Raw genomic sequence first — 27,599 nt, forward strand, 5'->3', positions numbered from 1 at the left:
GTTTTGGGAGACCCCAACCCCCAACCTTCCTTTTTGACCCTACAAGTGCCCCTTATTCAATTAGAAAAGTGTCGTATTTATTTTTGGGCACATTCATGTAATGTCCGAGGCCACGCCATGGATGAAGGAGTGGGATCCTGGTCCCGCAGAGAGTCTCAGCCAGCCAGCTGGGAAAGGCTACTTCCCAGCTTTTGGTCTGCTGGTCCTGGTGGTCTTGGTGGGGAGAATGGAACAAAGCCTTGGGGAAGACCTGGGTAGCTGGGTCCCCTGACTCCAGCCTCTTCATCTGGAGGTGCTGGGGGTGCATAGAGCTGCTCTCCTTCCCGCTTCCCTCCAGTTAGGCAAGGCTCTTGGGATGGCAGCCCAGGGGGACAGACCTCAGTCCTCACCTGGTCCACTCACAGATCTCTTCTGTTCCGAGTGGAAGTGCCAGGCAAAGGGCATGGGCTGGGTGGAAACAAGAGAACCCCCAGAATGCTCCCTCATAACTGCAGTGTTGCACACGAGAGAGACCACGTGCATGGCAGAAAGCTAGTCATCTGGAGCTGGCTGTGTTCATGTTGGCCTCCCTGTCCCTTATTTCCTAAATGATCTTAGGAAGGACGCTTCACATCTCTGCACCTGTGTTCCATGAGGATGATCACACTCATTTCCAAAGGCAGATGTGACAGTTTTATCTATGGGAAGCACAGTGCCTGGCACTAGTAGGTGCTCAACACAATGGAGGCTGTTACAGGGTCATGGGAGCCTCGCACATACGGATGTGGCTCAGGCTTCAGGGAGCCTGCATCTGCCAGCACAGCGTCTGGAGAGCTGTGTCTTTCCCATTTTATGCACATACTCATGGAAGCAACTGGCATTTCTGCCTTGAATTTCTTCCTCTAAAAGAGCACCATGGGTGAGGGCAGGGGACATACCGCCAGGACAGGAAGCTGGACGTTCTGGAAGAAGGGCTGCAGCACCACAGAGAAGTCCTCCCGCGTGTCATAGCGGCCTGACTCCACCAGCTCGCGCATGCTGCTCTGGGGACACATGCACAGGGTCTTCAGCACAGGCCCTGGGTGGGCCCAGGACCCAGTGAGGCAAGAGCAGGGGTGGTGGGCAGCCCATCTCCCTGGATGGAGGGGCCGACTCAGCCTTTCCCTTGAGAACACAAATGCACCTGATGGCAAGTCCCTTTCTAGAGAATCTGGAAAAGGTTGGGTCACCTTTTTGTTTTGATTGTAGGTAGACTACTATCTCTGAAGGGCTAGGCAGGAAGTCCCAAAAGGGATAAAAACCTGGGAAGAACCTCCAGAGGCTCAGCACCTGCCTTTGGAGTGGGATTGTGGGGGAGGGAAAGGTGGTCTCATGAGGCATCCAGGGCTACCGGCCAGGGGTTGGGGTTAAGCCCTCAAGGGTAGCTGGGCCATGACGGCTTTTCTACCTGGATCCTACTGGGATGATTCCAACCAGGGCGCCTGAGACACCACAGTCACGTGAGACAGGAAGGGACCCAGGGTGCTCCCTGTCTCCCCGCAAGACCTGACCAGCTCTTCCTTCCCTGTGTGCCTCCTCTAGGGATTCTGGGCTGTGTGTTAGAGTGAACGTAGGGGAGTGGACACAGGATGGTGCCCTTCTTGGTCCTACCTGGTAGGCTCCGCTGAAGGCCTCCAGCCTGGCTAGCTCTTGGGAGTTCTCCCGCAGGGTCAGAACGCAGTTACACAAGATGCTGTGCAAAGAAGGGGAGGCAGGAGGCCCCAGAGCTCAGGCTTCCATCAGGGGCTGGTTCTGATTGCCCAGGTTCAGGGGAGGGGTGGAGAGGCTCCCTCCCACCCTGGTTTAGGAGCACGCAAGCCTTGAGGCTCTGGTGCACATGCTCAGGGGCAGGCTTCAGGCCTGGCAGGGGCACTGGAGAATGACCAAGGGAGGGAGCCGGTGTGGGAATGGGCACCCTCTCATGCCAACAGAGCACAAGTGTTGGACTGCAGGTGCTGGGCCTGCAACCGATTATTCAGCTGAGCAAATGAATTTGGGCAGTGAAAATTTAGTGTTTAATTAAAAAGAAAATGCATCGTCTGGTGTTGGAGCTGATATTTTGGGGCCTCTGATGCTATGCCCTAGACCTCTCCTTCTTTCACATGAGTGCTCTACTGTATCCCCTTTGGTTTCATCATGAATTATTTCACACCATCACATCTACTTAAAAGAGATTTCTAAAGCACTTGAAACAATGTCTGGTACACAGGAAGTTCTGTAAGATTTGCTGAGTAAATAGATGTGTAAGATATAAAGAACAATAAAACACACACCCATGTACTTATGGCCCAGTTTAAGAAACAAAACATTCCCAGTTTGAAGCTCCCTGTGTCCTTCCTAATTCTCGTCTTCCCCTGAAGGTAACTGAGTTGCTCGTACCTTTTCCTTGCTTTCTGTTACAGTTTGACCACATATGTCTATATCCCTAACCACTGCCCATGTTCACAGTCTAGGCTATCCTGTCTCTCAAACACCAGCCTCTGTCCCAGCTTTGATCCCTCCCCTCTGTGGCTGCCTGGTATCATAGAAGTTCCTGCCAGGCACCTTGAGGTTGGGTAACAGGGGAGTCATGGCTCCAGCCTCCCGGAAGCGGATCGTTCTGGCAGAAGTCCTCCTTTACAGACTTGGACACATGGATAGACCAAGTCACAAAGACCCTGAGGCATCACCGCTGCACGTGGGCCAGACCAGGAGGTGAGGGCATCTCCACTGTGGGGACAGTCAGGACCTGCCTACCTGGCCTGCTGCACTGGGCACTTGTCTGGGTTTCCCAGGAACACCTGCCGCATGACACTGGGGTTCAGGAAGTCCACGAGGTTGACCAGGACTCTGGGCACCTAAGGGAAAAGCTGCAGATGAGAGGGGGGCTCCGGGGGCTTCTTCCTGGTGCTGCCTCAGGGCCCCGAGGAATGGGTTCCTTTAGCAACCCAGCTTGGTCTTTCTGGAGTTGAGTTCCGAGGAGGAATCTGTACAGGGCTACCTCATAGGGCCCTACAGGCCGTACATCACACAACTCCATGTGTGCCACCCAAAGGGGCTGCAGCGGCAATGACACCTCCTGGAGTGAGACAATAAAGACTAAGAGATCATCTCTGTTTAGCCATCATGTAGTGAGCCCAGATACATTAGAATTACCTTCGGTGAGATAGGTGACCTGTTCCCTCCAGCCCAACCTGGCCTAACTCTGCTGAGTAGGCACGTGGACTCAGCCCTCCAGGGGAGCATCTGGTGGTCAGAGTGCCCTGTCTCAGGCAGCCAGGGCAGCTTGTCCTTGCCAGAAGATGGTGGTGGTGGAGGGGGAATGTGCTGCTTGGTGCAGGACCAGGCAGGGGCTTGCTCTAGACACACCCTGTGGCTCAGAAGGCAGTGCCCAGCCTGGGGGCCACCCGGCTGCTACCACCAGAAAATGTCCCGGATAGTAGTGGGGAGACATTAGACAATTCCACCAAGGAGTGTCCCAGGTAGTGGTGGGGGAACAGCCTTCCCTTCTTCAGACCTGAGACCCTTCTGGGCTGATTCCACATAAAATAAGGTTTCCTTGGGGTTAGACCCCAACCTCTGAAAAGGGAAGGAGCCCATGCCCCTGGCTGTCTCCTTGAGAGAAGGGGGTTCTTCTCCCATTCTTTCCACCCATCTACCTTCACCCTCAACATGCTCGAGCTGTTACCAGCTTGTGGGAGCCCCCCACCCACCTCTTTATGCAGGACGTCCAAGGCATCGCGGAGATGGTTAACAAAGTTGGCTGCAGAATACAGATTCTAGAAAGAGACAGGAAGGAGGAAGAGGAGGAATTGGTCAGGGTGGGAGGGCAGTGGGGGCAGTTCTCAACTTCCCTTCTGGCTCCAGCCCTGAGGACTTGTTCCCCCTCTAGCCTCCAGCTGTGGCCAGTTCACCATGTCAAAATCTGAGATGAACAGTCGACTACTTGCTGTTGTCAAAGATGGGCCAGTGGGAAGACTGGAACCTTTAGCCAGAGCTTTGGTTCAGGAGCAGAAAGTGGAGACTCCTCCTTCCAATTGCTTGCTACAGTTTCCTCTTTCTGAATTCTCAGGAGTTATAAGAGAGAGGAGTAGAAATACCATATATCTGCCACCAGCTACCTCACTACCTAGGACATGGAGATGGTGCCAAGAACCTGGAGGTTGGTGGGGTAAGAAGTGTGTGTGTGTGTGTGTGTGTGTTGTATGTGTATATGTGCAGAAATAGGTGTAGTTGGATAATCCTAGGATTGGTTTTAGGAACCGTTCTCAGGGAAGATCTCCAATGCCTACTGGGCAAAGTTAGGAACAACAAGTAGGCCTGGACCTGGCCCCAATTACCGAATCTGTGCAGTAGTCACATAAATCGCTGCCTCCGATCAGCACTGTGATGACCTTCCAGTCTTCATGGAAATTTACTCTCTATATGGAGGGAGGAAAATGCTTGATAATTTCCAACAAGGAAATGAAAATATCCCTGCCCTAGGAAATCCATTCAACCCTCTATAACATCCTTGCCCACTTGAAATAATGGAATCAGCATCTCTGAACTGAAGGAATTTTAGAGGTTTATTTATAGACCACAGAATCTTAGCATCGAGAGGGATTTTCAATGTTGCTGTACCCAGCAACAAAGCTCTCCCCATTGACATAACCTCCTCCATAGGACCTCTGTCAGGGGGCTGTCTGACCACTGCTTGAATGCCTCTAATAACATGGGGCTCACTGCTTTTCATGGCAGACCACTCTGTTTGGAGACAACTTTAGTGGGTTAGAAAATTAATGTTTAGAAATAACGGTAAATCTGACTCACATGATCATCCTTCATCTTCTGCATCAGAGTTTGGACTTGGCTCATAAGATCCCTGAGAAAGAGAGAAAACCCATCCTCTGTTGAGGAACAGTGCCCATAGTTTTCCTCCTAGAGGGCCTGAACCAGAGGCTTCTACAGTATCATCCCCACTGCATGAGCTGGCAGAGATCCTGAGGCTCAGAGACCAGGAGCGACTTGCCTCTTCTGGAAAGCTATTACAAAAGATAATCATTTGAAAAGCCAATGATGTGTCTGTCCTGCAGCTGTAGTCAAAGTACTGCCAATTATATTTGTTGCTCATGGTCTCCTTTCTGGGACTCCACATGCAAAAGGGCCTTTAGGATTCCATGCTAAGAAACCATTCATCTCTTTTGGAAGACTAGTTTAGATCCTAAAATTAGACCTATGAAACTTTTAGCATGCTTCCTCTTTTCACTCTGGCTGCCAGGAAGCTGAGTTTGATGCTCAAACATAATAACCATAAAAATGTTCATGTCGACACACATGCTTCCTCTTTATTTCCTCCAATGGCTGTGATTTTTCTCTTACGTCATTTTTTTGGTAAACTTATCTAAATGTTTCTTTCAGAAAGGGGTAGGGAATCATATGTGCTCTACACATGCTTGGGTTTAGAATTTATGGAAGGTGGCAGGCCTGGTGGCTCACGCCTGTAATCCTAGCACTTTGGGAGGCTGAGGTGGGTGGATTGCTTGAGTCCAGGAGGTTGAGACCAACCTGGGCAACATGGTAAAACCCCGTCTCTACAAAAATTACAAAAAAATTAGCCAGGTATAGTGGTACATGCCTGTAGTCCCAGCTACTAGGGAGGCTGAGGTCGGATGATTGCTTGAGCCTGGGAGGTGAAAGTTGCAGTGAACTGAGATCATGCCACGGCACTCAGCCTAGGTGACAGAGTGAAACCCCATCTTTAAAAAGATGGGTGCAGTGGCTCACGCCTGTAATCCAAGTACTTTGGGAGGCAAGGTGGGTGGATCACTTGAGGTCAGGAGTTTGAGACCAGCCTGGCCAACATGGTGAAATCCTATCTCTAAGACAAATACAAAAATTAGCTGGGTGTGATGGTAGAAGCCTGTAATCCCAGCTACTCAGGAGGCTGAGGCACAAGAATCACTTGAACCCGGGAGGCAGAGGTTACAGTGAGCAGAGATTGTGCCACTGCACTCCAGCCTGAGCGATGGAATGAGACTCTATCTAAAAAAAAGCCAAAATTATAATTTATGGAAGGAATAGATTTCAAGCATCTGAGCTCCCCACTTCCACTTGTTCAGGGCCCTGTTATAGACCTGGGTGGGGTGGATCCATAGCAAGGTGATCTCCCAGGACATGGTGGCGGGACCATCTGTCCCCAGCTGTTTCTATTACCAAGAGTCTTTCCAGGCTGAGGGAGTGGGTCTGGGGGCCACACCCCTCAACCAGAAGGTGTGGGCCTGAGCAAGAAGATGACACGTGACAGAGGCTCAGATGGCTGAGCCAGGAGCTGCACAGAGCAAGAAGACCTAGGCTGCTGGGGCCTCTAGGAGCAGGGTGGGGGCCCCTTTGGAGACCGCCCCAGGAGGCTGGGCAGTTGCTCTTCTTTGGGTACCTCTGGGCTTCTCCATTCCATTTCTTGTTAGCTCCATAGTGGGGCTAGGGAGGGGACATGACTCCGCTCCAGACGCCTCTAGGGCCAGAAGGCTTGCCCCATCCATTTGGTTGGCCCTCTCTGATCTTTTTGGGAAATTGCCACTTGTGAGGTTCTGCGGGGAGTGGATCTCTCTAGCACTGTTGTGCCTTGGTGAGTTGTAAACATTGGATAAGGTTAGTCGATTCGTCCAATTATGAGAACATGCTGCACATGAAGGCAAGGTCAGGAGTTGAACCTGCAGGGGCATCGCATCTCTCCAAGGCCACAGCCTCTTTGCCTGTTACAACCTTCATCACAGGGGAGGGCGGCCTGAGCCTCACAAGTGGCTAAGTGCCCCTTTGCACATAGAGGCCAGCGCTATGATCTTAAAGAGTACCATGCACATTCCACTCCCTACTCTGCAGGCTCCCTCCCTCCCCAAATGCCATACTCAGCCTTTGCTCTGGGAACAGCTTGATTGAGGAATGCATTCGTGTCATTGGCGTCACCCGTGCCCACGGCGTAGCCTGTGAGGTTTCTGTTAAACTCCCGAAGGATATCTGGAAGAGAAGGTGAACGGGATGCAGATGGCTCAGAACAGAAAGCCAGAATAGCTTCTCTGGTACTGTGGGACCTAGGTCCCCAAAGTGGGCTGTGTTATCATCCTCATGCTTTCTGGGGAGAGTCAGGGAGACAGTGTGTGTCCTGGACATAAGCTGGGGCCGCCCTAAGTTGAAATGACCTGATGACTAGGTGGGCCAGGGTGGCAAGAGCCTCTCACTCTTGTATTAAATTGTATTAATACAATTTACAGTGCATTGAAGGGTCACTACCTAATTTGTCTCAGCACCTCTTGGGCCTGCTGGCAAAGCCTGAGGCTAAGAATAGCGGGTAACTTGCCCTAGGTTACCTGACAAGCACATTGGAGATTGAACCCAGCATCAGGGATTGAAGCACCAGGGATTGAACTCAAATCTTCAGGCTCTAAATCTGGTGTTTATTTTACCTGCCTCGGCTGCTTTTTGATCGCCTCCTGTCTCCTACTTAAATGCTGGGCCATAAGGCAGATGTCATTTGTTCCTTAGCTGGGAGGCACTCTCGGGAAGCCAAGGGGCCAGATGGGTGGAACAGCAGACACAATCAAGCCCCTGATGGTTACTTACTAGGTAAGGTGGTCACATTCTCCAAGGAGCCGTCCCCTCCTGCACTGTAGGGAGTGAGCAAGCCAGTGAATGAGAGGGAGAGACAGATTGGTTGAATCAATCTAGAAACTTTACACAAGAGCAGCCCCCACCCTTCTTAGTGCCCATCGGCACCTTTGAGATGGGCCAGACCCATCTCTTTGCGTTTGAGGAATTCTGAGAAAATTTTGAATCCCCTAACATATTGGTTCCCTACCGAATCCAGGATTTGAAGACGAGAGATCTGTTTCTTTACCAAATCAGGAGGGAGAATGCTTAGCTGAGTATATACTGTGCCCAGACAAGCACTAGATTCTGTTATTTCACATCTCCCAACAAGCCAATGATGTAGATGTGACTATGTCCATTTTACAGAGTAAGAAAATGAGGTGCACAGAGGTTAATTAACTTGCTAAAGGTCACTGAAGCCCAATTTGAGCTGGAAGCCTTTGGAAAATAGATAAGCTCTTCTCTGCTCAGTAGTCAGGTAAATTCCAATAGAAGGTTCAGAAGGGTGGCTGCTCACTACCTTTCAACGCCCCATCTAATTTTCATTTAATCTAACTTCCAGGTACACCCTATTTTGTTTCCTTTTATGCATTTATTAAATAAATTGAGTAGGACACACAGAAGACAAGTAGTATTTCTATTTTAACAAAATCTGATGTTCATATATATGGTATTTACTGTTCTTTTTCTTCTGTGTCTCTTTTTCGAATCCCAGCATGTTATTCCAGGCCAATGGATTTTTTTTTTTTTTTTTTTTTTTTTTTTGAGACAGAGTCTTGCTCTGTCGCCCAGGCTGGAGTGCAGTGGCGTGATCTCTGCTCAATGCAAGCTCCGCCTCCCGGGTTCAGGCCATTCTCCTGCCTCAGCCTCCCAAGCAGCTGGGACTACAGGCACCTGCCACCACGCCCAGCTAATTTTTTCTGTTTTTTAGTAGTGACGGGGTTTCACCGTGTTAGCCAGGATGGTCTTGATCTCCTGACCTCATGATCCGCCTGCCTCGGCCTCCCAAAGTGCTGGGATTACAGGCGTGAGCCACCGCGCCCGGCCCAGGCCAATGGATTTTAAGAACCCGGCCGTAGCTTCCAGCCCACCAGCAAAGACTTCTAAGGGACAGGCCATGAGTCATAGTTGTTCTTCATTCAAGGAATGCTTGGAATGAAGTGGACTATCGCATGCCAGAGTGGTCAAGGACTTAAGTCAGAGGCTCTGCAAGCAATTCAGGTGGTAGAGAGAAGGCAGATGCCATAAATCTTGCCCTTCTCCTTCACTCAGTTCTTGCTCCCCATCTTTCCATTAGATGTCTGAGCCTAACTTGCTCAGTGGATGGGCGTTTGTTTGAGCGTCTGATTCTTTTCCAGCTCTGCATGAAGCTGTTGCTTTCTGATCCTTCTTTTTCTGGACTAAAGTTACCCAATCAGAATATTTTACATTTGAAAAGAAGTATAAATTTATATACCTCTGCCAATCACTGTGTTCTAATTCTGCCTCTTCTCCTTCAATAAAGATATAAACATAGACATACAAACACAAATGCATCAAGTACTTCCTACTGTAATTTCTTGTTTAAAGGTATCTTTGTTTTAAAACAAGTATGGTGGCTAATCAAGACCAACAGGCTACGAAAATCTCTCCCTGACTTCATTTTAAAGTGAAAACTTCCAGGAGAAGAAAAGGATTATGACAAATAAACACAAAAGCGCAAAAATATTCAAACTCTCATTTTGATCAGAACTATGTGAAACGTGAAAGGAAGTAGACCCATATCAAACAGCTAGTCCACCTTAGACCCTTCAGATGGATACCATTTATGTTACACTGAGTTCAATGGCTGGGCTCTGGTCATCTGTTGTCACCTAAAGTGTACAGAAAAATAGAGCAGATGCTCAATAACATTTGTTGAAGGAGTTTCAGTCATGTGAGTTGAACCCCTAGTTAATAAAACAAAGGTAATTTTTTTGGTAAGTAGATTTTATTTTGATCCTTTGAATGGTCCCAAACCAGCAAACTTATTTCAATGGAAAAAAAGGCAATGCTCTCAAGACCTCAGGGCCTGGCACACTGTTAAGCTGGCCAAAGCTGGAACCGTTCACTACAGAATCTCACAGGTCAAGGGGCCTTGGAAATATTCACAGCCAAGCCTCTTCTGCAGGTCTTATTCACAGTCACCCACCCCCCATGAATTCTGGGTCTACTTCTCCCCTAATTCCATGAGATTCACTCTTTTCACTTTGTTTCCTAGGCGGAAGTGGCTCATATTGCATTCTGAATTGATCTAGTATCATCAGTTGCCTAGTTTTTCCAATGTAGAAGCTTTAATGGCTCAAAAATTGCTTTTCTCAGATGAGTCTACTACATGAACACTTTCAGGAGATGTTAACAGGTGTTATGAACAAAGAAAATGTTCTGGAATTAAAGGAAACATTGCGTTAAACAGATAAAACTTAAATAGATTTCTGCATTGCAGGCCTTATGAGAGCCTTTAATATGCTAATACACACACGAATTCCCCAAAGGAAGGTTATAGCAATGTTTCCCCTCAAATACAAAGGATTTTCTCTTCTCCAGGAACAGGTCTGGAGTTAATGTTCCATGGAACACACTTTGAGACACAGTAGTCTATGTATTCTACCACGTGTCAGGCTGTCTCTCAGACCCTGACCTAGAGCTTCCATCTTTAACACACACACATTTGGGGGCAGCTATTTGAAACATTTAGGACAAATGAAGGGTTTAAAGGGACAGCAGCCATTGAACCTGAGACCTTAGAGCTAGAACTAGAAGATTGAGACATTAGGCTGTAATGGACTTCACTTGTAGGAAGAAACAGAGCAATGGCTGAATTTTCCCATCGCTGCAGAAAGGAACTTTTAGTAGAGGATTGCTGGTTCATATCTGAATCCCAGGAGCCCGGCTGGTCGATCTGTTTGTAAAGTTGGGCACATCACCTCACTTCCCCAGGTTGCCCCACCAGGTGCACGTCGCGTATTTATCACCGGCAATGTGGTTTGTCTACTTGATTTTTTTTTTCCCATGCTATCGTATGAGGTCATTGCCTTCTTTAGCTGAGACCAAGTGCAGCTGCCACAACCTCATGCTCTTTCCTGATTGTAATAAGCTCTGCTTTCTCTCCTCTGGTTTTTTTTCTTGTAGCCTCATTAGGAGCAGAGTGGTGAGTCAGTGAGGCTCTGATTTGCTCCGTGGCAGCCTGTTAGGACCAGGTACCTGACCAAGGACTTGTGGAAACGCAGGGACCTTGGCACAGGAAGCCACTGACCTCTGTTCTTGAGAGGTTGATATCCTCATGCTAAGGACACCCTAGGTCCTCGTTGTGGGTGGTACAGGCTGAGTGATGGCGCCTCCCTCTCGCCCTGGAAACCTATCCTCTCTGGGACTCTGTTCAGGTCTGGCCAGAGAACCGTCACAGTCCTGATCACCCCCTCCCTGCTCCCTGTCACTTCCCCAGGAAGCAAACTGACTCAGAAGAAAAGGGAGGCAGCAGCAAAGGTGCTGTCCTGGCTCCGCCACTCATTAGCACGCTGCCCCCTTGTGGCCAGCTTCGTTCTAGTTGTTTTCCCAGGTAAATTCTGAGCTACTCGCCACTTACTTTGAAGCCTACAGGAATGAGACCTTTATTAGGAAAGAAAGAAACTTGAGGGCCGGGCGCGGTGGCTCACGCTTGTAATCCCAGCACTTTGGGAGGCCGAGGCAGGCGGATCACGAGGTCAGGAGATCGAGACCACGGTGAAACCCCGTCTCTACCAAAAATACAAAAAATTAGCCGGGCGTGGTGGCGGGCGCCTGTAGTCCCAGCTACTCGGAGAGGCTGAGGCAGGAGAATGGCGTGAACCCGGGAGGCGGAGCTTGCAGTGAGCCGAGATCGCGCCACTGCACTCCAGCCTGGGCGACAGAGCGAGACTCCGTCTCAAAAAAAAAAAAAAAAAAAAAAGAAACTTGAGAATATCCACACGCATCCGCTCGCCTGACACACCCTGAGCTTCTCCACTTCCGTGTTCGGGATGCCCTTTCTCACCCTTTCCTCTTGTCAAATTGCTAATCTTTCAAGACGTGGCTGATTGTGATTGTGTCTTGGTTCTGCCCTCTCGAAGTGTGTGGTGGGTTTCAGAGGTTTTCTGTGCAGATGTGTACATGTATGTAAAGGCAGCTGTGTGACTACAAGACAACATGAATAAACACATAAAGACAGTAAACAGAGACATAGGAACACCACGTGTACACGTATACATGCAAGTGGGGAGGTGAAGATTCAGGGATTTGGTGCTTTTCTGGTGCATTTCCTGTTGGATTTGCTGAGCCAGGAGTCTGATAAGAACCCTGGTTTACTTTCTCTGCACAATAAAAAAAAAAAAAAAAAAAAATTATCAACAGTAAAATATCCTCTCCACTCACCAAATGTTCACATTTTGCAGAAATATATAGCTTTTTCTTTCCGAAAGCCCCTTCCAGACCAAGTCTTTCACCTCTGGGATTTACATATTTACAGGAGACAAAGCCACACCTAATCTCTGTTGTGGGGGGGAGCCCTGGGAGAGGTCAAAGGTTAACATTACCTGTATGACAGTCCCCGATACTGTGTGGTGACATCGGGGAGGTCGTCTGGTTTGGAGCCAATTCCATTGCCAGCCTTTGAAAATATACCAGCGTCCATAGGAAAATTAGCAAGTCAGAGAACAGGGAGGCTACGAATGTGCAGGGCTTCCAAAGAGGGGGTTCCCAATGCACTTATGGTGGCAGAAGCAGACATGGGACCAGGAGGCCCTGGCTCTAAGCCTGCCATCCTCCTCTCCAGCTGTGTGCCTTCCCCAACTCTTAGCTGCCTCCTCGCTGAGCTGAGGACATGCCCTGCTCATCTCACAGCGAGTGTTTTGGGGATCAAATTGGATTACAGTTGTAAAAACCGCTTTGAAAACTCTCAAGTGTTTTACACACGTGAGAGAGTGTTAATAATGTCGTTCCCAGCGTTATGCCCCTAAGTTCTTTATGAGCATGGAGAGCTCATTGGCTTAAGCGACTGCAGTGGACAGATTTCTCCTAAGTCTCACATTTCCCCTCTTTCCTTCTGGGGCATTCTGTAAGGTATTCTCAAGGCCTTGGACATGCTCCTGGAAAGTGATGATCTGGGATAGTAAAATAGCCCCCATTTCTTGGAAGTTAGGAGCAGAGCTTCATCCACAACTAAGGAGTCCAGTGCAGATGCAAAGAAGAAACAGATGTGAGGGTCTCAGCTGATTATAAAGCATAATCCAAAGGAAAAAGGGCACCCGCACAGGGAGGTTGAGGAGAATTTTGAGTCAGAATGACATATTTTTACATATATTAAAAAAGTGTTATTGGGTGTTCAAAATCTCTACCCTCTGAGACAATTCAGTTGACTCCCGAAAAAGATTTCCTCTGCATATCTGTTTGAGAAAGTGGCCACAAATCAAATAATTGGCATGCTCTTGGATTGACAGAGCCAGGTAGAGGGGTCAAGATAAGGCAGAGGACAGGCATGCAGGCCCTTAAGAGGACTGGGATCTGGAGCTGGCCTAGTTATCCCCAAACCATCCGGGGCCCAAGAGTCCTTACGGTCAGAGAATCCCCCAGAGCAGCCACAACTTGGATGTCTGCAGGTCTCAGGGCATGCACTGGAAAGAAAAGTGGACACACTTAGGGCTGCAGGAAGGAAGCCGCAGTCAAACTCCAGTGCCTCTGGCTTCAAGCAAGATCCGAAACACAATCTGCATGAGCACTGGGCCATGCAGGGCTGGGTGTGCACAGTGCCATGGAGGCAAAGTTATGAGGACAGTTTTCCCGTAAGACACAACTCATCCTGGACCTACAGGGAAAGAGAGGTGCAGAGAGGGAGAAGCAGGGAGAAAAAGAAAAGTGGGGAAAGGGAGAAGAAGAGGTGGAGGGAAGGGAGAAGAAGAGGTGGAGGGAAGGAAGAAGGGAAAGGTGGGAGGGAGGGCAGGGCAGAGTAGGAGCCCATTTTAGTGCCAGTGGTCATGGGAAATGCCAGCCATGGCCTGAGTGCACAACTAGACGGGCATCAAACCACATTAAGACGAGATGCAGGACCTGACGTGCAGCCCGTTTAAAGGTGGGTTCTGAATTTCCACCAAGAGTCTGAGAATAGTCATGGTGGGCCTTTCCCTGCCCCCACATCTCTTCTGAAGAGCCCAGGGAAACTTCCAGGCCCTACTGTAGGCGGCAGTGACCGCACAGCCTAGGGCCACAGAGCCAGCTTCCTCTTGGGACTGGGGCCCACCTCTGGGCTGAGCCACCAAGGGTTTGCTCACAGGGCTCCTCTGCTTGTGCTTCCTCTAAGAGGCGCAGGTGGGCAGGAGACAGCTCCTGGTCCTAGGTGCCTTGGTGCCTGCTGGGCATGGTGTCACCACCAGCCAGAGTGGTGCGAAACAGGGACTCGTCCCAGGTGACCACCCAGGCAGACAGCAAGCACTGGCTGTCACTGTGCCATCTAGTGAGTGTGAAAGTCAGGTCAGAGGACTCAGTGGCCTAGCAGCCCCTGTGGAAGGGCCCTGGGTCCTGCTGTGCCATAGGGGGCTTACCTGAGGTAGGGGGCAAGGCAGAAGGGGTTCTGTCCCTGCATGGCAGCCAGGTCCCATGACCCTAAGGGTATAGAACAAATCCCAGAATCTCAGGGTTGAAAGGGACCAGAAAAACTGGCTATCAGATGTACCACAAGAGCTTTGAAAAATACAGATTCCTGGGTCCCACTCCTAGGGAGGGGCCTCAAAAGGGCCTTTGAAGAAGGCTCCCTAGGTGATTTTGTGTATCGGCCACAGGTCGAGGTCCACTCGTCTAGTTCTGACCTCTCCCCACCGTCCAATGCAAGAATCCGGGCAGCAACAAATGACCCCACCCCACACCTGTCCCTGCTTCTGCACCAGCTCTACAAGGAAGGGGATTTCTCTTCACTTATGTCTCAGTGAAGCTGTGATTGGGTTGGCTGGATGCCTTCCAGCTGTTATCTACAGCATTTACTCAGCCCACTACCCCATCTGAAGGTCAGGTGGGTGGCCCTTATGCCCATCTAGAACTCTTGCCCGCTTTCCTACCCTGTCCTGTTGGGCCTGCCCCAGCCCAGGGGTTGCCCATTGCATTGCCTGGTGAGTCAAGAGGAGGCAAGAGGCAGGTACCTGCACGCTGTTCTTGTAGGTCCTCAGAAACGGCTGGACCTGTGAGGAGAAGGGGGTGAGCAACGGCAGCAAATTCTGCTCGCTTCTCTGCTTGTCAGCACTCAATAAGTGTTGGCCTGGCACAAACAGCTGCAGCCTCCCTGCCCTGTGTCCCAAGCCCAGCCTCTACCAGGCTGAGTCCCTCCCAACATGCAGGGGGCTGTCTCTGCAACCTGAACCCAGCACAAAGAATGAGCATCAATTCATGCTTCACGGGAACGCGCCTGTCTTCCTTCCACCTCCCGCGCGGCTGGCTGAGGATGGCTGTGCTGCCTTTCTCCACCCTCCCCTCTTCCAACCATGCACCTCTTTCTGCTGGAAAAAGCCCTTGCCTCCGCTCCCCAGGCTCCTTTACCACTCCATGCCTACCCCACCCTGCAGTGACCAGGGCCCCTCCCTGCCCAGGCAAGATAAGTCAGATGATTTTGGTCCTGCCTCACATAAACCCCATACAGTGGTTCCCAGTGCCAGCCTAGGAGCCCTCTGGGAATACAGAGGGATTCTTGGGGATGAGGGCAGCTGCCGCAGAGCTCCAAGAATCTTTCTGAGAACTTGTGAGTAAAAATGGGGGCTTGTTCTGCTTTTCTTTCCCTAGCTCCAGCTTCCAATTTACTTCCCCCCACCCAACCAGAGATGCTTCTAGGTCTCGATTCCTCGCTCTACCCGTATTGTCATGGAGGCAGGGGCTATATGAAGACGAGGGATCCTTCCGCCCCATCTGCCCTTGAAGTTCTCTGCTGCCCTCAGCTTTCAGAGTGACAGGTAGATGTTGCTGCCATGCTCATCTTGCCTGCCCCAAAGAGTTGTCTCCAGCCCAGACATGTGTGAGGGCTCTCAGCCATGCAGGAAGCAAGTGCTCCCAGGCCTCTGGGTCACTGGGGTGGCCGTCCCTCTCAGTACAACCAGATGGGGCATTTGGGGCAGTTAACCCTGGAGTATAAAATGGGATGGGTGGGCAGGCAGAGCTGGGGTGAGGGTGAGGGCCTAGGATGAAATGAACCAAGAAGCCCAATGCAGCCAGAGCCTGGAAGGACGTGCTTTCCACTCTACCTGGTTCGGACATGTGATATTGATCTCGTTTTCAAACTTATGATGTGTCGTCTTCTGGCCAACAGGCTCCAGCTAAACAAATAAGCAGGGAGATGGGGAGTGAGGAAGAGGCGGCCAGAATGGAAAGCTCAGGACGCAGGTCAGGGGTGCGGGAGGTGGGGAGGGATGAAGGAGATGGGGTTTATCATTGCCGTGCATAGAATCACACGGCCCGCACAATGGGCCTCCGAGGTCCTCCAAAGGCTTTGTGGAGTCTTTTTCTTACCAGAGGGAGGATGCATTTTCCTACGGCAGCCACCTTACCATATTGTTCCAGAGGGCACTGGCTGCTCGGGAGTGAGACTTGCTGCTGAAGTGGAAACAGTCAGGAGCGAAGAAAGAGTTGTCGGGCAATCCTTCCTGGTCACCGGGCAAAAAAGAGAGGCAGTTATAGACACACCGGATGGTATAAATGACACACAGAAACAGCCACACACTACCTGTGGATTCTATTTATCTACGATGCTTGCTTTCTTTACCGAGGTCTTTGGCATGTCCACGTTTTCAAAGAACGGCTGCACAACCACTGTAAAATCTTCCCTTGTGTCATATCGCCCACTCTCAATCAGTTGGTGGGTCCTCTCCTGCAGGAGGAAAAGGGGACAGATGTCAGGCAGTCCTCTGTGCATCTGCTCAGTCCTTGATCGATCTCTTTCTCCAACACAGAATTAAACAGAATCTGACTGTTGAGTGAAATCAACCTGGCGCAAAATCTCAACTGAGATTTTACATTTTAGATCATTTACATTTTAGATCAGCCTTTATCTCAACCCCTGGCCCCAAACTCTGCTGCAATTGCATATATTTGAGCTAGTCTGTGAAAAGGGAAAGGTAAGAAAAGTCTATCAGCTTGACTTTTTTTTTGTTTTTTTGAGACAGAGTCTCACTCTGTCACCCAGGCTGGAGTGCAATGGTGCGATCTCGGCTCACTGCAACCTCCGCCTCCCGGGTTCAAGCGATTCCCCTGCCTCAGCCTCCAGAGTAGCTAAGATTACAGGCGCCCGCCACCACGCCTGGCTAATTTTTTGTATTTTTAGTAGAGACGGGGTTTCACTATGTTGGCCAGGCTGGTCTCAAACTCCTGACCTCATGATCCTCCCGCCTCGGCCTCCCAAAGTGCTGGGATTACAGGCGTGAGCCACTGCGCCCGGCCGGCTTGACTTCTTTTAAAGCTATTCTGATTAAAGACTTGAGGGGTGGTTTTTGGTTAAATGACATTTTTAATAATCCTAACAATTTATTTCTGTCCTACATTTGTTCAGAAAAATCAAAGGTGAATCAAAATTTAATGTATATGTCACTGCTAGGAAAATCTGTTACCCCAGTTCCGGCTCCCACTCTAGCATGACTCAGCCATTCCACTGCTCACCAGGGTTTCTGCCACCTCGGGGTTACTCTGGCTGGAGAGGGAAGTCAGACTTACATACCTGGGAATGTGAATGGGGTCACTTCAGAGGATACCACACACTGTCTTTTCCCAGGGTCAATTCCCAGGCCAGGAATGTCTCATGTCTGACCTCCCAAGCCAGTGTCAGCCTTGAGTAAGGCATAAGGGAAGGAGAGAAGGTCGTCTCTCAGAAGAGGGGAAGGAAGTGGGGTGCTGCGAACTAGCAGGGTGACTTCCAGCACGCTGCTTCCCTTTTAGTAAATGGAGGATGTTGGCTGAGTCCTGGGCCACCTCTTAAGTCCCTTCCAATGCTACTGGTTACTTGGGGGATAGCCAGATGGGCTCACAGTGGAACCACATACCTTTTGGCAGTGGAAAGAAATAGTGTGTAGAGTCCCTGGCACATGGCAAGTGGTGAGTGAGTGACTGTGGTTATTAATAGGAATGATCATCTCCAGGGAGATTGATGAGAGCCGTAGCTTTTGCGGGAAGTAGGGTGTGATTTGATTCTGAGAGAGGGCGTGATGGCCACACACAGCTGACACATGGGCATCTCCAAAACACTAGATCAGGGCCTCAGTGACAACCAGGATCAGCCCTGGGAACATCTGGCCTGTCTGCAGAGGCCAGGAGGGCAATGTTGGTGAATCTTTCTCCTGCTTTTCAGCTGCTCAGCATCTGAACCCACTTCCAAGTTTGAAGACCCCACTGCATAGAGAGCAACCTGCCTCCCACTGTGGAGATTAAAAAAGACGAGAGAATGCCTGCTTTCCTAACCACTCCTGCAGCCAGGGCGTGGGTATGTCACTGAGGCTTCAGCAATCATTGCCTGTGTCAGGGATGGCAAAACATCCATTCTGCTAAAGGTGGCAGCTGCATCCAGTTCCTAGAAGCAGCAGTGACAGTGGAGTCTGTGATGTCTTCCCTAAACCAGGTCTGTGGCCTGATTTTGATTGTTTTTTTTTTTTTTTTTTGAGACATTCTCACTGTGTCACCCAGGCTGGAGTGCAATGGTGCAATCTCGGCTCACTGCAACTTCCGCCTCCTGGGCTCAAGTGATCCTCCCACCTCAGCCTCCTGAGTAGCTGAGGCTACAGGTGTGTGCCACCACGTCCGGCTAATTTTGATATTTTTTGCAGGGTTTCACTATGTTGGCCAGGCTGGTCTTGAACTCCTAAACTCAAGTGATCCTCCCGCCTTGGTCTCCCAAAGTGCTGGGATTATAAGCGTGAGTCACCACACCCAGCCCTGATTTTGATTCTTATGGCTTGGCCCCTAGAATTCCATGATTCCATGATTCCTGATGGCTTAGCTCCTGACCCTAGCTCTCTAGCTCTGTCAGAGATTCTGTGGAAATATTAAATCTGCTTAAATTAGACAGAAACTGCATGAACTTTAGTTGCGTGCACCCAGTAACCCCAATTGAAACAGGGTTGCTCTCACGGCCATAACCTCAGCTGCCTTCCCTCTTCTGATGTGGGCCAGGGACTTCCTCCCCAGAGTCACAGGTGACTGCTCACAGCAGAAGGAAGTATGGCTTGGCAAGGTGGCTCATGCCTGCAATCCCAGCACTTTGGGAGGCTGAGGCGGGTGGATTACTTGTGTGCAGGAGTCCAAGACCAGCCTGGGCAACATAGTGAAACCCAATCTCTACTAAAAATACAAAAAGTAGCCGGGTGTGGTGGCACACACCTGTAGTCCCAGCTACTTGGGGGACTGAGGCAGGAGGATCACTTGAGGCTTGGAGGTCAAGGCTGCAGTGAGCCGAGATTGTGCCACTGCACTCCAGCCTGGATGACAAAGTGAGACCCTGTCTAATAAATAAATAAATAAATAAATAAATACAAATAAATACATACATACATACATAAAATAAAGGAAGTCCAGCTGGGGAGTCATCCCGAGTGCTAGGTAGTAGTCACAAAGGAAGATAAATACAGGTTCACTTCCCTGAGCCCTGATATACCTGGCAGGCCTAGCTGCCCCCAAAGTGGGCTGCAGGGAAGTGGTGCTGCCCCCAAGGAGTCCATGGACTCCTGGAAGGATGGATCCACTCTGGCAGCTGTTTGCAGCCTAGTCTAGAAGAAAGGCCTACCATTGTCGTCATCAAGCTTGTTGGGGAGAAACTTTTTGTTGGGGAGAAACTCGATTGTTAAGGGAGTCAGCTGTTCCGGTCAAAGATGTGGTAGAGAAGGGACTAAAACAAACAGCTCACAAGATGGAGATCACCTCCCGACTTTCTTTCTCCTCGTGCTCCCCCAAGAACATCCGTTCTATAGGAGCGGAGGGCAGAGGGAATGCACCCTATCTCACTGAACCCTGGAGAGCCTCAAGGGAGGGAGGACTTTCAGCCTCCGTTTCCCACCCAGGAGCTGGAAGTTCAGGGAACTTTCATTGCCCATGTGTCTAATGTTCCACAACTAGGGAGCAGAGTCGAGGTTTGGATCTGGATAGATCCACTCTGAAACTTCTTTCCATGATCCATGCTTGCCCATGGACAAGTGGAAACGTTCGTTTCATGTAACAACCAGGAACTGAGATTCACTGGCTTATGTTCAGGGACTTGGTTCTGTGGTGCAATTCAAACAAACCAAATAGCAGCCCCTGCTGTGTCTCAGGGTGTTTTAAAATCAGCAAACTAGTCAGTGGTCATCCCCCACACAAGGTCAAAATTACCTAAGCACTGACTTGTTCTCTAGACAGAGCAATCGAATCACACAGCAGTTCTGGGAAGTCTTAGAACCCCTTCCCGGCTTACCTGAAACTTCTTGTTGAATTCAATGAGGGTGGCAAGTTCTGTTGAGTTATCATCAAACTTCAGGACACAGGGACACTGAGACCTGCAGACCAAACCAAAGAGAAACACTTATCCCACCAAGATCACCATCCTGAATAAGCGATGCAGAAACGTTGGCTTGAGACTGAATATATTTCTTTTAACTTGGAGTTCAGAGATCTGTGCTAATGAGGAGCCTGGCTGGCTGACCTGCTGACCATACCAAACGAAGCTAAAGAAGATTTCCAGGCCAGGCGTGGCGGCTCACGCCTGTAATCCCAGTACTTTGGTGGGCCAAGGTGGGTGGATCACTTGAGGTCAGGAGTTCGAGACCAGGCTGGCTGACATGGTGAAACCCCATCTCTACTAAAAATACAAAATATTAGCCAGGGGTGGTGCTGCATGCCTGTGGTCCCAGCTACTCGGGAGGCTGAGGCACGAGATCACTTGAACCCGGGAGGCGGAGGTTGAAGTGAGACGAGATTGTGCCACTGCACTCCAGCCTGGGCGACAGAGCGAGACTCTGTCTCAAAAGAAAAAAAGAAAAAAGAAAAATTCCTAGAACTGGATTTGCTCTTGAAAATGAAATAGATTTCTTCTGATTTCTGTAGGAGTGACTTTTATGGACCCAAGTCACCTTGGGGCTGTCTGAGGAAAGTGCCGTGCCGATGAGGCGTACTGCAGTGACAACAATAATAATTGCTAACATACATTGATTTGAATGTATCTTAGCAATTATTATTGAATAGTTAACACTGAATGCTGTACCAAGCACTGCAATAATAACTTTATGGGTATTAACCTGTTTAGTCCTCCCAGCCATTCTAGAAGTGGTATTCTCATTATCCCTGTTTTAGAGATGAGGAAACCGAGGCTCAGGGTGGTTGAGTAACTTTCTCAAGGTTGCATGGGTGCTGAGTGTGGGAGCTAGGACTTGAATTCAAGTCTACTTGGCTCTGAACCTGAGCTCTTAATCTCTATATTGAACTGCTTCCATCCAGTCTGCAGCTCTGACCCAGCCAGCTATCTGGCGCATCTGGGCTTTTGGTCCAGGGGGATGAGGTGATAAAAGCAGGGATGGCTCCATGTAGACTCAGCACTGCAGAGGAAAGCACAGCCACCCAAAGGAGAGGCAGGGAGTGCAGGACACTGCAGAGGTGGCAGGAGAAGGTGACCTGAGTCTATCCAACCTTGACATTCAGTGACTTGGCCATCTCAGATCTGTGAATGGGCCTGGCAAATGCCTATTCTGAACCTTTAGTTTGAATGGTCTAAAAAACCCTGCCAAGATGGGTAGCAAGAGGCTTTCTGGTAACCTGCTCTGAAATGGAGTGAAGACACCGATCCCCTGTGTGGCCCAGTGACTGGAGAAAGTGGGAGCCAGGGGATGAGTCAGCAGTTGGAAATAGCATGCCTGACACCAGCTGCATTCATAGGCACATGTCACCCAGCAGCCATCCTGTCTCTGCTCACAGCACCGTGAGGCCTTCTCCAGGGGACCTGTGCAGTTTGGGTCCCCCAGGTGAGGCATGGCATGGATCTGCAGAGGAGCAGGAAAGGTACTCCTTAACTTCCAAGGCAAGTCTGGCCCTTGTGAATTATTCAGTCATTCAGCAAACAGCAGCTGAGCCCCTACACCGCGCTAGCAGTGACTCAGGCTGAGTTCACAGGCTGTGGGGGAGGGAGGCACATGAGTAATTACCATGTGATGTGCTCAGGGCTGGGGTGGGGACCTGTACCGAGTAACAGAGCTGGGGGGCAGGGTAGGGGAGCACAGTCTCAGTGACCTTGGCTAACAGTCCAGAGGAGAGGCTGCAGGAAGGCAGGCTGCGGAAAACGTTCATGCTTCACTTAGAGGAACGTCTTATTCCCAACGGTCCTGGAGATGTGTGATACAGGCTGGGTCTCCCTTATCTGAAATGCTTTGAGCCAGAAGCATTTCAGATTTCAGATTTATTTTTTGATTTTGGAATATCTGCATTACCCTGTGGCTATCCTTTAAGCCACATCTTTACAACACAGAGAATGAGCAAAAATTAGGTGAGTAATGCATGCAGGTCTTAGCCTCACGTGAGCCATTATGGGGAACTTGTTGTTGGAGCATCCGGCCTGCACATGTGCCATTTTGTTATCCTTTGTGGGCGTGCTTGAGCCACAGGATCTGGGCATGCCCAGAAAAGATAGTGCATCGCCGCTGAAGGGGGCTTTTTGGGGATGCTGACTAAACTGCGTGCTGTGCATCTGTGTTTTGACTACAACCTGTCACATGAGGTCAGGTATGGAATTTTCCCCTTGTGGTGTCATGTCACCACTTTAAAAGTTTTGGATTCTGGGCCGGGCATGGTGGCTCACGCCTGTCATCCCAGCACTTTGGGGGGCCAAGGTGGGTGGATCACCTGAGGTCAGCAGTTCAGGACCAGCTTGGCCAACATGGTAAAACCCTGTCCCTACTAAAAATACAAAAATTAGCTGGGCGTGGTGGTGTGCCTGTAATCCTGGCTACTCAGGAGGCTGAGGTGGGAGAATTGCTTGAACCTGGGAGGCGGAGGCTGCAGTGAGCCGAGATCATGCCATTGCACTCCAGCCTAGGCAACAGAGCAAGACCCCGTCTCAAAAAAAAAAAAAGCCTGTATTAGAGGGGGAAGCCAGCTCTGTCTGGCTCTGGAGGCTGAGGAGTGAAGACGTCCTCTCAGGCACCTTCTCAGGACCAGGGCTCTCTACTCTCTGGGGAGGACTCTGTCCTCTGGACCCTGCTGATTCTGGTTTGACCTCCTTCTCTGGCAGGTGACACTGGCCCTGTATCTGTGAATGCTTTACATGGAACACCCATACCAACAAGAGGCACCACTGTCCTAGAGATGGGCCTCTAGGAGGGGGCAGATCAGCTCTGGACACACTTGGAAGTAGGTCCCAGCAGTGGCCTGGGTGGTCCCTGGGCCTCAGCCATACAGCTTGACTCCATTCCTAATGTTTTACTCTTCCCTCTGGAGGCCTGGAGGGTGCCTTGTGGCTGCCATGGCAACAGAGGCAGGGTGCAGGGGTAGTTCCCCATTCACACCCTGAGGTGGGCTGAGGCCTACACCAGGGTGGAAAAATCCTAGGATATCCTCCCCTTAGGTCTTTCCAGGTTAGAAGATGGGGTGGTCACAGCCCTTTCACACTTCGGCCCTTGGGTTTTCTAAGGAATTTGCTAAGGGTGCCACTGCCCTTAGCAGTGAGGATTCTTAGCAGAATCAGGGAGAAGTATCTGTCTGACCTGAGGATCATCCTTGGGCAGTAGACTTTTTTCTCCTGGTACAGCTCCCTCAGGGCGACGATCTCAAGCACTGTCACCAGGTTCACAAATGCCCGAGGAACCTGAGAAAAGGCAGAATCAGTCACCAAGAGGATGCGCCTAGGCAGCTCCAGGCTTTCAGCTGGGTTTGGGGCCTGCTCTTCCTGCTGAAGTTTCATATCTAGGGACTTCCATCTGCCCCCATCCACTTCCTCCACCCGTCCCTGCTCCCCATCTATGCATTTGGCTGGGATCCACAACAAAGGTGACCTTCGGGGAGGTCTCAGCAGGATGCCAGAGCTTCCTCTAGGCTAGGTCTGAGGTCTAAGATGCAGGCCTCTTGGCCTAGCCTCCGTACCTCGGCATGGAGGATGTCCAGGGCCTTCCCAATGTTTTCTGTGAAGTTCTGGGGAGAATAGTGGACCTGCAGGAAGAGGAAGTGTCCCTTGAACACCATTTGTCACCTAATCTCTCTACAGAACAGGGCTACTTTCTGTCTTGGGTCCCCCCGCCCCCCCACCTTTTTTTTTTTTTTTTTTTGAGACAGGATCTCACTCTGTCTCCTGGGCTGGAGTGCAGTGGCATGATCATGGCTCACTGCAACCTTCGCTTCCTGGGCTCAAGCAATCCTCCCACCTCACCCTCCCAAGTAGCTGGGACCACGGGTGCATGCCACCGCACCTAGCCATTTTTGTATTTTTTGGTAGCGATGGGGTTTTACCATGTTGCCCAGGCTGGTCCTGGGCTCAAGTGATCCATCCACCTCAGCCTCCCAAAGGGCTGGGATTACAGGTGTGAGCCACCACACTTGGCCAGAGTCCCCTTCTTTCTGTATTCAGTCAAGCGGGCAATATTGAAATATAATGTTGGTCTTTGGGGCCCCAGCCTCGACGCCAGCCCCGTGATCCTCAGGTTTGTCATGGCTGTGGCCCTCAGGGAAATGCCTTTTGTTTTTTTGCGTGAGCTCTGGATCTACTCCATATCCACTAACTGTAGAGCCAGAGCATCACATCTCTGGGCCCCTCTAACATGGGGATGTCCAAGCAGGTGACCTCTAAGATCTCCTGCAACCTGAGCAGCCTCTGTCCTATGGCCCGATCTCTTTTGCTTGGAGCCTCAGTGTCTGGGGCTACTGAGCACACCCTACATGTATGAAAGCACACCCTACATAAATCAAGGCAATAATGGGAGGGGAAGAGGGGAAGAGGGTCCTGTGAAACACCCGTCACACGAAGCCTAAACACATTTTAACTGTTACTCCTCAACTCGATATTTGCGGTTTTAAAGCTTTCTCAGCAGTGGAACTCTTTCTCTGATTGAAATCTAACCAAAAGCCCTGCTGTATGGAACATATCAAAGCTGTGTCACTTAACATGAGCAGGGGAGGGGCCCAGGGTCCCACCTCCCCACAGGCCACCAGCAGCTCCAAGGCTCCCCTCTGGGCCCTTCAGATCACAGCTTGAAAACCCCTGGCTCCTAGTGATTTTGATGCCAGGAAAGTGGGTTGTGAGGGGCCTGGGGCCAGGGCGTCTCTCCAGGTAGGTGCTCACAGGCCACAGCAAGACCACTACTTCCTAAACCTCACTCTGCTGGTCCCCTTTCTGCCTGACAAACCTCCTCATCTTCAAGCCCGAGCTGGAAAGTCTCCTGCTCTGTGTAAATCTCTCCAACAACCCCCTTCCCCACACACCAGGGTCCCACAGCAGCTTTGCTTTTTTTTTTTCTTTTTTTTTTTGAGATGGAGTCTTGCTTTGTCACCCAGGCTGGAGTGCAGTGGCGTGATCTCAGCTCACTGCAACCTCCACCTCCTGGGTTCAAGCAATTCTTCCATCTCAGCCTCCCAAGTAGCTGGGATTACAGGCACCCGCATCATGTCTGGCTAATTTTTGTAGAGATGGGGTTTCACCATGTTCGCCAGGCTGGTCTTGAACTCCTGACCTCAGTTGATCTGCGTGCCTTGGCCTCCCAAAGTGCTGGGATTACAGGTGTGAGCCAGCGCACCCGGCCAACTTTGCTTTTAGACCTCCCTTCTGCGTGCATCCCTACAACCACATCCTGATGTCTGCACTGTGCTGTGATGAATTGCCTGTGTCTCTCTCCACTGGCAGTGCAAGTTCCTGAGGACGGGGCCTGTGTTTCCTTCACCACTGCTTTGCTCCTAGTACATTTCTGGCATAGGCGTGGGTGGGAGACTAGTGGGTATGCCCTGTCAGGCTTCTATCAGCTCAGAGACTGAGGTTCCAGGAGGACATGCAGCATCCATGGAGCAGCAGCCCTGATCTTGGGTTTCCCACCAGCCCAGAATGACTTGGCTCTGAAGCTTGCCCAAATGCCTGCAGGAAATCCACCTTCCCATACAAGTGACAGCACAAAGGTGGAAAGGGCAAGCCTGCTGGAGACTGGGGAAGGGAGCTCACCTGTGACTCTCTGTGAACATAGGAAAGATTCTTCTAGTCATTGGGTATTATCTTGCTTTCTAGAATGATATGATCAAGCTCCCTTGATAGGAAACTTAATCAGGATCAATCTTATAACCAATCCTGCTTGCCCAGCTGAATGGCTCCCTGGAGGTGAATGCCTTCTCAATCTCAGGGTTCATCCCAGGCTGGATCCAAGACAAACCACGAGCCTGAGTCCCAACTTAGCTGTACTGCTCCCAGGCAGAGCAAGTGACCGGGCTGTGAAAATCCTTCTCTGGGGGTGAGTCTTGAGTAACGGGCCTGGAGACCTACCGGATCATTGCAGAAATCACAGAGGTCATTGCCACCTATAAACAGGGTTATTATCTTCCAGTCTTCCTGAAAGTGTATCCTCTGAAATTAATAAGAAACACACAAGTAAGCACCTTGTCCCAGAGTCAAGTCAAGGAAAACACAAAATGCTTGACACTAGAAAAGGTGGGTCCTCACACACTAGAGTGTCTCATGGACTTTTGAATTTTCTGTTCCTTGGTTTTGGGGTCCTGAGATCATGAGTGCTAAATGGTTCATTTATTTTAGGTGGAATCACTGAACTTCCATGTGGCTCTGTCCACACACAAAAGCACACACGTCACAGTTTCCACATGTCCTGGTGGGAGTGGATACAGATGCACTCTGAGCTCTGTTCCTCCATCTCCAGCATAGCAAGGAAGTGGGGAAGGGATAAGGAAGCTGGTCTTGGCCATGGGAAAGGAATGTTTGTTCCAGAATCTTCGAGAAATCCTGAATTCTAATTGTGCCTTAAGGGAGAAAGGACCATCTTTCATTAAGAGGGAGCTCTCCAAATTTGGAATACTCACACTGGCGACTAGTTCTGCCCATGAACTAGTCAAGCCAGAGAGGCTGAGTAGGGTAAGGTGGCAGCTCTAAGCGCAAGCTCTGAAAAGATTTTGCCACCTCTGGGATCTGTCTCCTCCAAGGAGGACCTGGAGAAGTATACAAAGTCACAGGGCTGTGTGGAGAGGGTGCAGCCATACACATTCCATAAACTATGGCCCCAGGGCAGACACGGCCCTGCAAGCCTCTTATATTGTCCCAAGCCTACATAGCTTTGCTTCCCTGATCTACACTTCCAAAAGAGGGTGGAAGGAGGAAGGTGAGAACAAGATCCAGGAAAGTTTGACATTAAGGGTAGAAATACCCTGAGAACCTCCCAATAATAGACTTTGGTGTACATTAAATTATATATAACATAACTCATCCTAATCTTCCTTTTTATTTTACCCACCTAGAAACTCTTGCAAAAAGCCTCTGAATTGAGACCGTGCTTTCATTTGAGGGAGAGCCTCATATTCATCTTTCAGAACCCGGCTCAAACATCTCCTCTACTTTTATTTTTTGGTACTGCTCTTTGCAGACCAGGGCTCTCCCACGGGCCATGTGCCCAGCATAACAGCCAAAATCTCTTTTTCAAGCCTTCCCTGACCATCCCAAGCAGAGGCGCCGGTCCCTTCTGCACCCCACCCTGTCTTATACAGAGCCCTTTCGATGGAGCACATGGCAACTGTTTTATAATTTGATTCTTCACAGTGGTCTCCCTCTCCAAACTCCCTGAGGACAGGACTGTGTTGTATTCTTTTGTGTATCTCCAGCCCCAGCCTGATGCCTGACTCACAGTAGACGTTTAATTTCAACAGCCGACTGACTAAACAAATAGGAATCCCCTTTCCAGAGGGGCAGTGTTTTAGCCTTCAGATGTGTCTGCTAGAAACCCAAGCCGGGCTCCCAACCACCCCTCAATCCACAGCTGATCTTCTCTGTGTCCAGGGAT

At 50.2% G+C, this 27,599-nt stretch overlaps 1 protein-coding gene across 1 annotated transcript in view; it reads right to left on the reverse strand.

Annotated features, from left to right (window-relative positions):
- PLB1 (phospholipase B1) overlaps positions 1 to 27,599 on the reverse strand; it is a 212,625-nt gene that overhangs the window by 37,277 nt on the left and 147,749 nt on the right. Inside the window, exons 26-44 of the mRNA XM_055253334.2 lie at positions 26,081 to 26,161; positions 23,707 to 23,772; positions 23,331 to 23,431; positions 20,057 to 20,138; positions 16,391 to 16,495; positions 16,176 to 16,271; positions 15,873 to 15,944; positions 14,784 to 14,822; positions 14,193 to 14,253; positions 13,210 to 13,268; positions 12,192 to 12,265; positions 7,597 to 7,640; positions 6,885 to 6,993; positions 4,810 to 4,861; positions 4,338 to 4,418; positions 3,711 to 3,776; positions 2,755 to 2,855; positions 1,630 to 1,711; positions 918 to 1,022 (exon numbers count right to left, since the gene is read on the reverse strand). Coding sequence (XP_055109309.2) covers positions 918 to 1,022; positions 1,630 to 1,711; positions 2,755 to 2,855; positions 3,711 to 3,776; positions 4,338 to 4,418; positions 4,810 to 4,861; positions 6,885 to 6,993; positions 7,597 to 7,640; positions 12,192 to 12,265; positions 13,210 to 13,268; positions 14,193 to 14,253; positions 14,784 to 14,822; positions 15,873 to 15,944; positions 16,176 to 16,271; positions 16,391 to 16,495; positions 20,057 to 20,138; positions 23,331 to 23,431; positions 23,707 to 23,772; positions 26,081 to 26,161 — 1,476 coding nt within the window. The remainder of the gene's footprint in view (positions 1 to 917; positions 1,023 to 1,629; positions 1,712 to 2,754; positions 2,856 to 3,710; positions 3,777 to 4,337; positions 4,419 to 4,809; positions 4,862 to 6,884; positions 6,994 to 7,596; positions 7,641 to 12,191; positions 12,266 to 13,209; positions 13,269 to 14,192; positions 14,254 to 14,783; positions 14,823 to 15,872; positions 15,945 to 16,175; positions 16,272 to 16,390; positions 16,496 to 20,056; positions 20,139 to 23,330; positions 23,432 to 23,706; positions 23,773 to 26,080; positions 26,162 to 27,599) is intronic.

The sequence above is a fragment of the Symphalangus syndactylus genome, chromosome 18 (genome assembly GCF_028878055.3).
Source record: "Symphalangus syndactylus isolate Jambi chromosome 18, NHGRI_mSymSyn1-v2.1_pri, whole genome shotgun sequence".
Taxonomy (NCBI): domain Eukaryota; kingdom Metazoa; phylum Chordata; class Mammalia; order Primates; family Hylobatidae; genus Symphalangus; species Symphalangus syndactylus.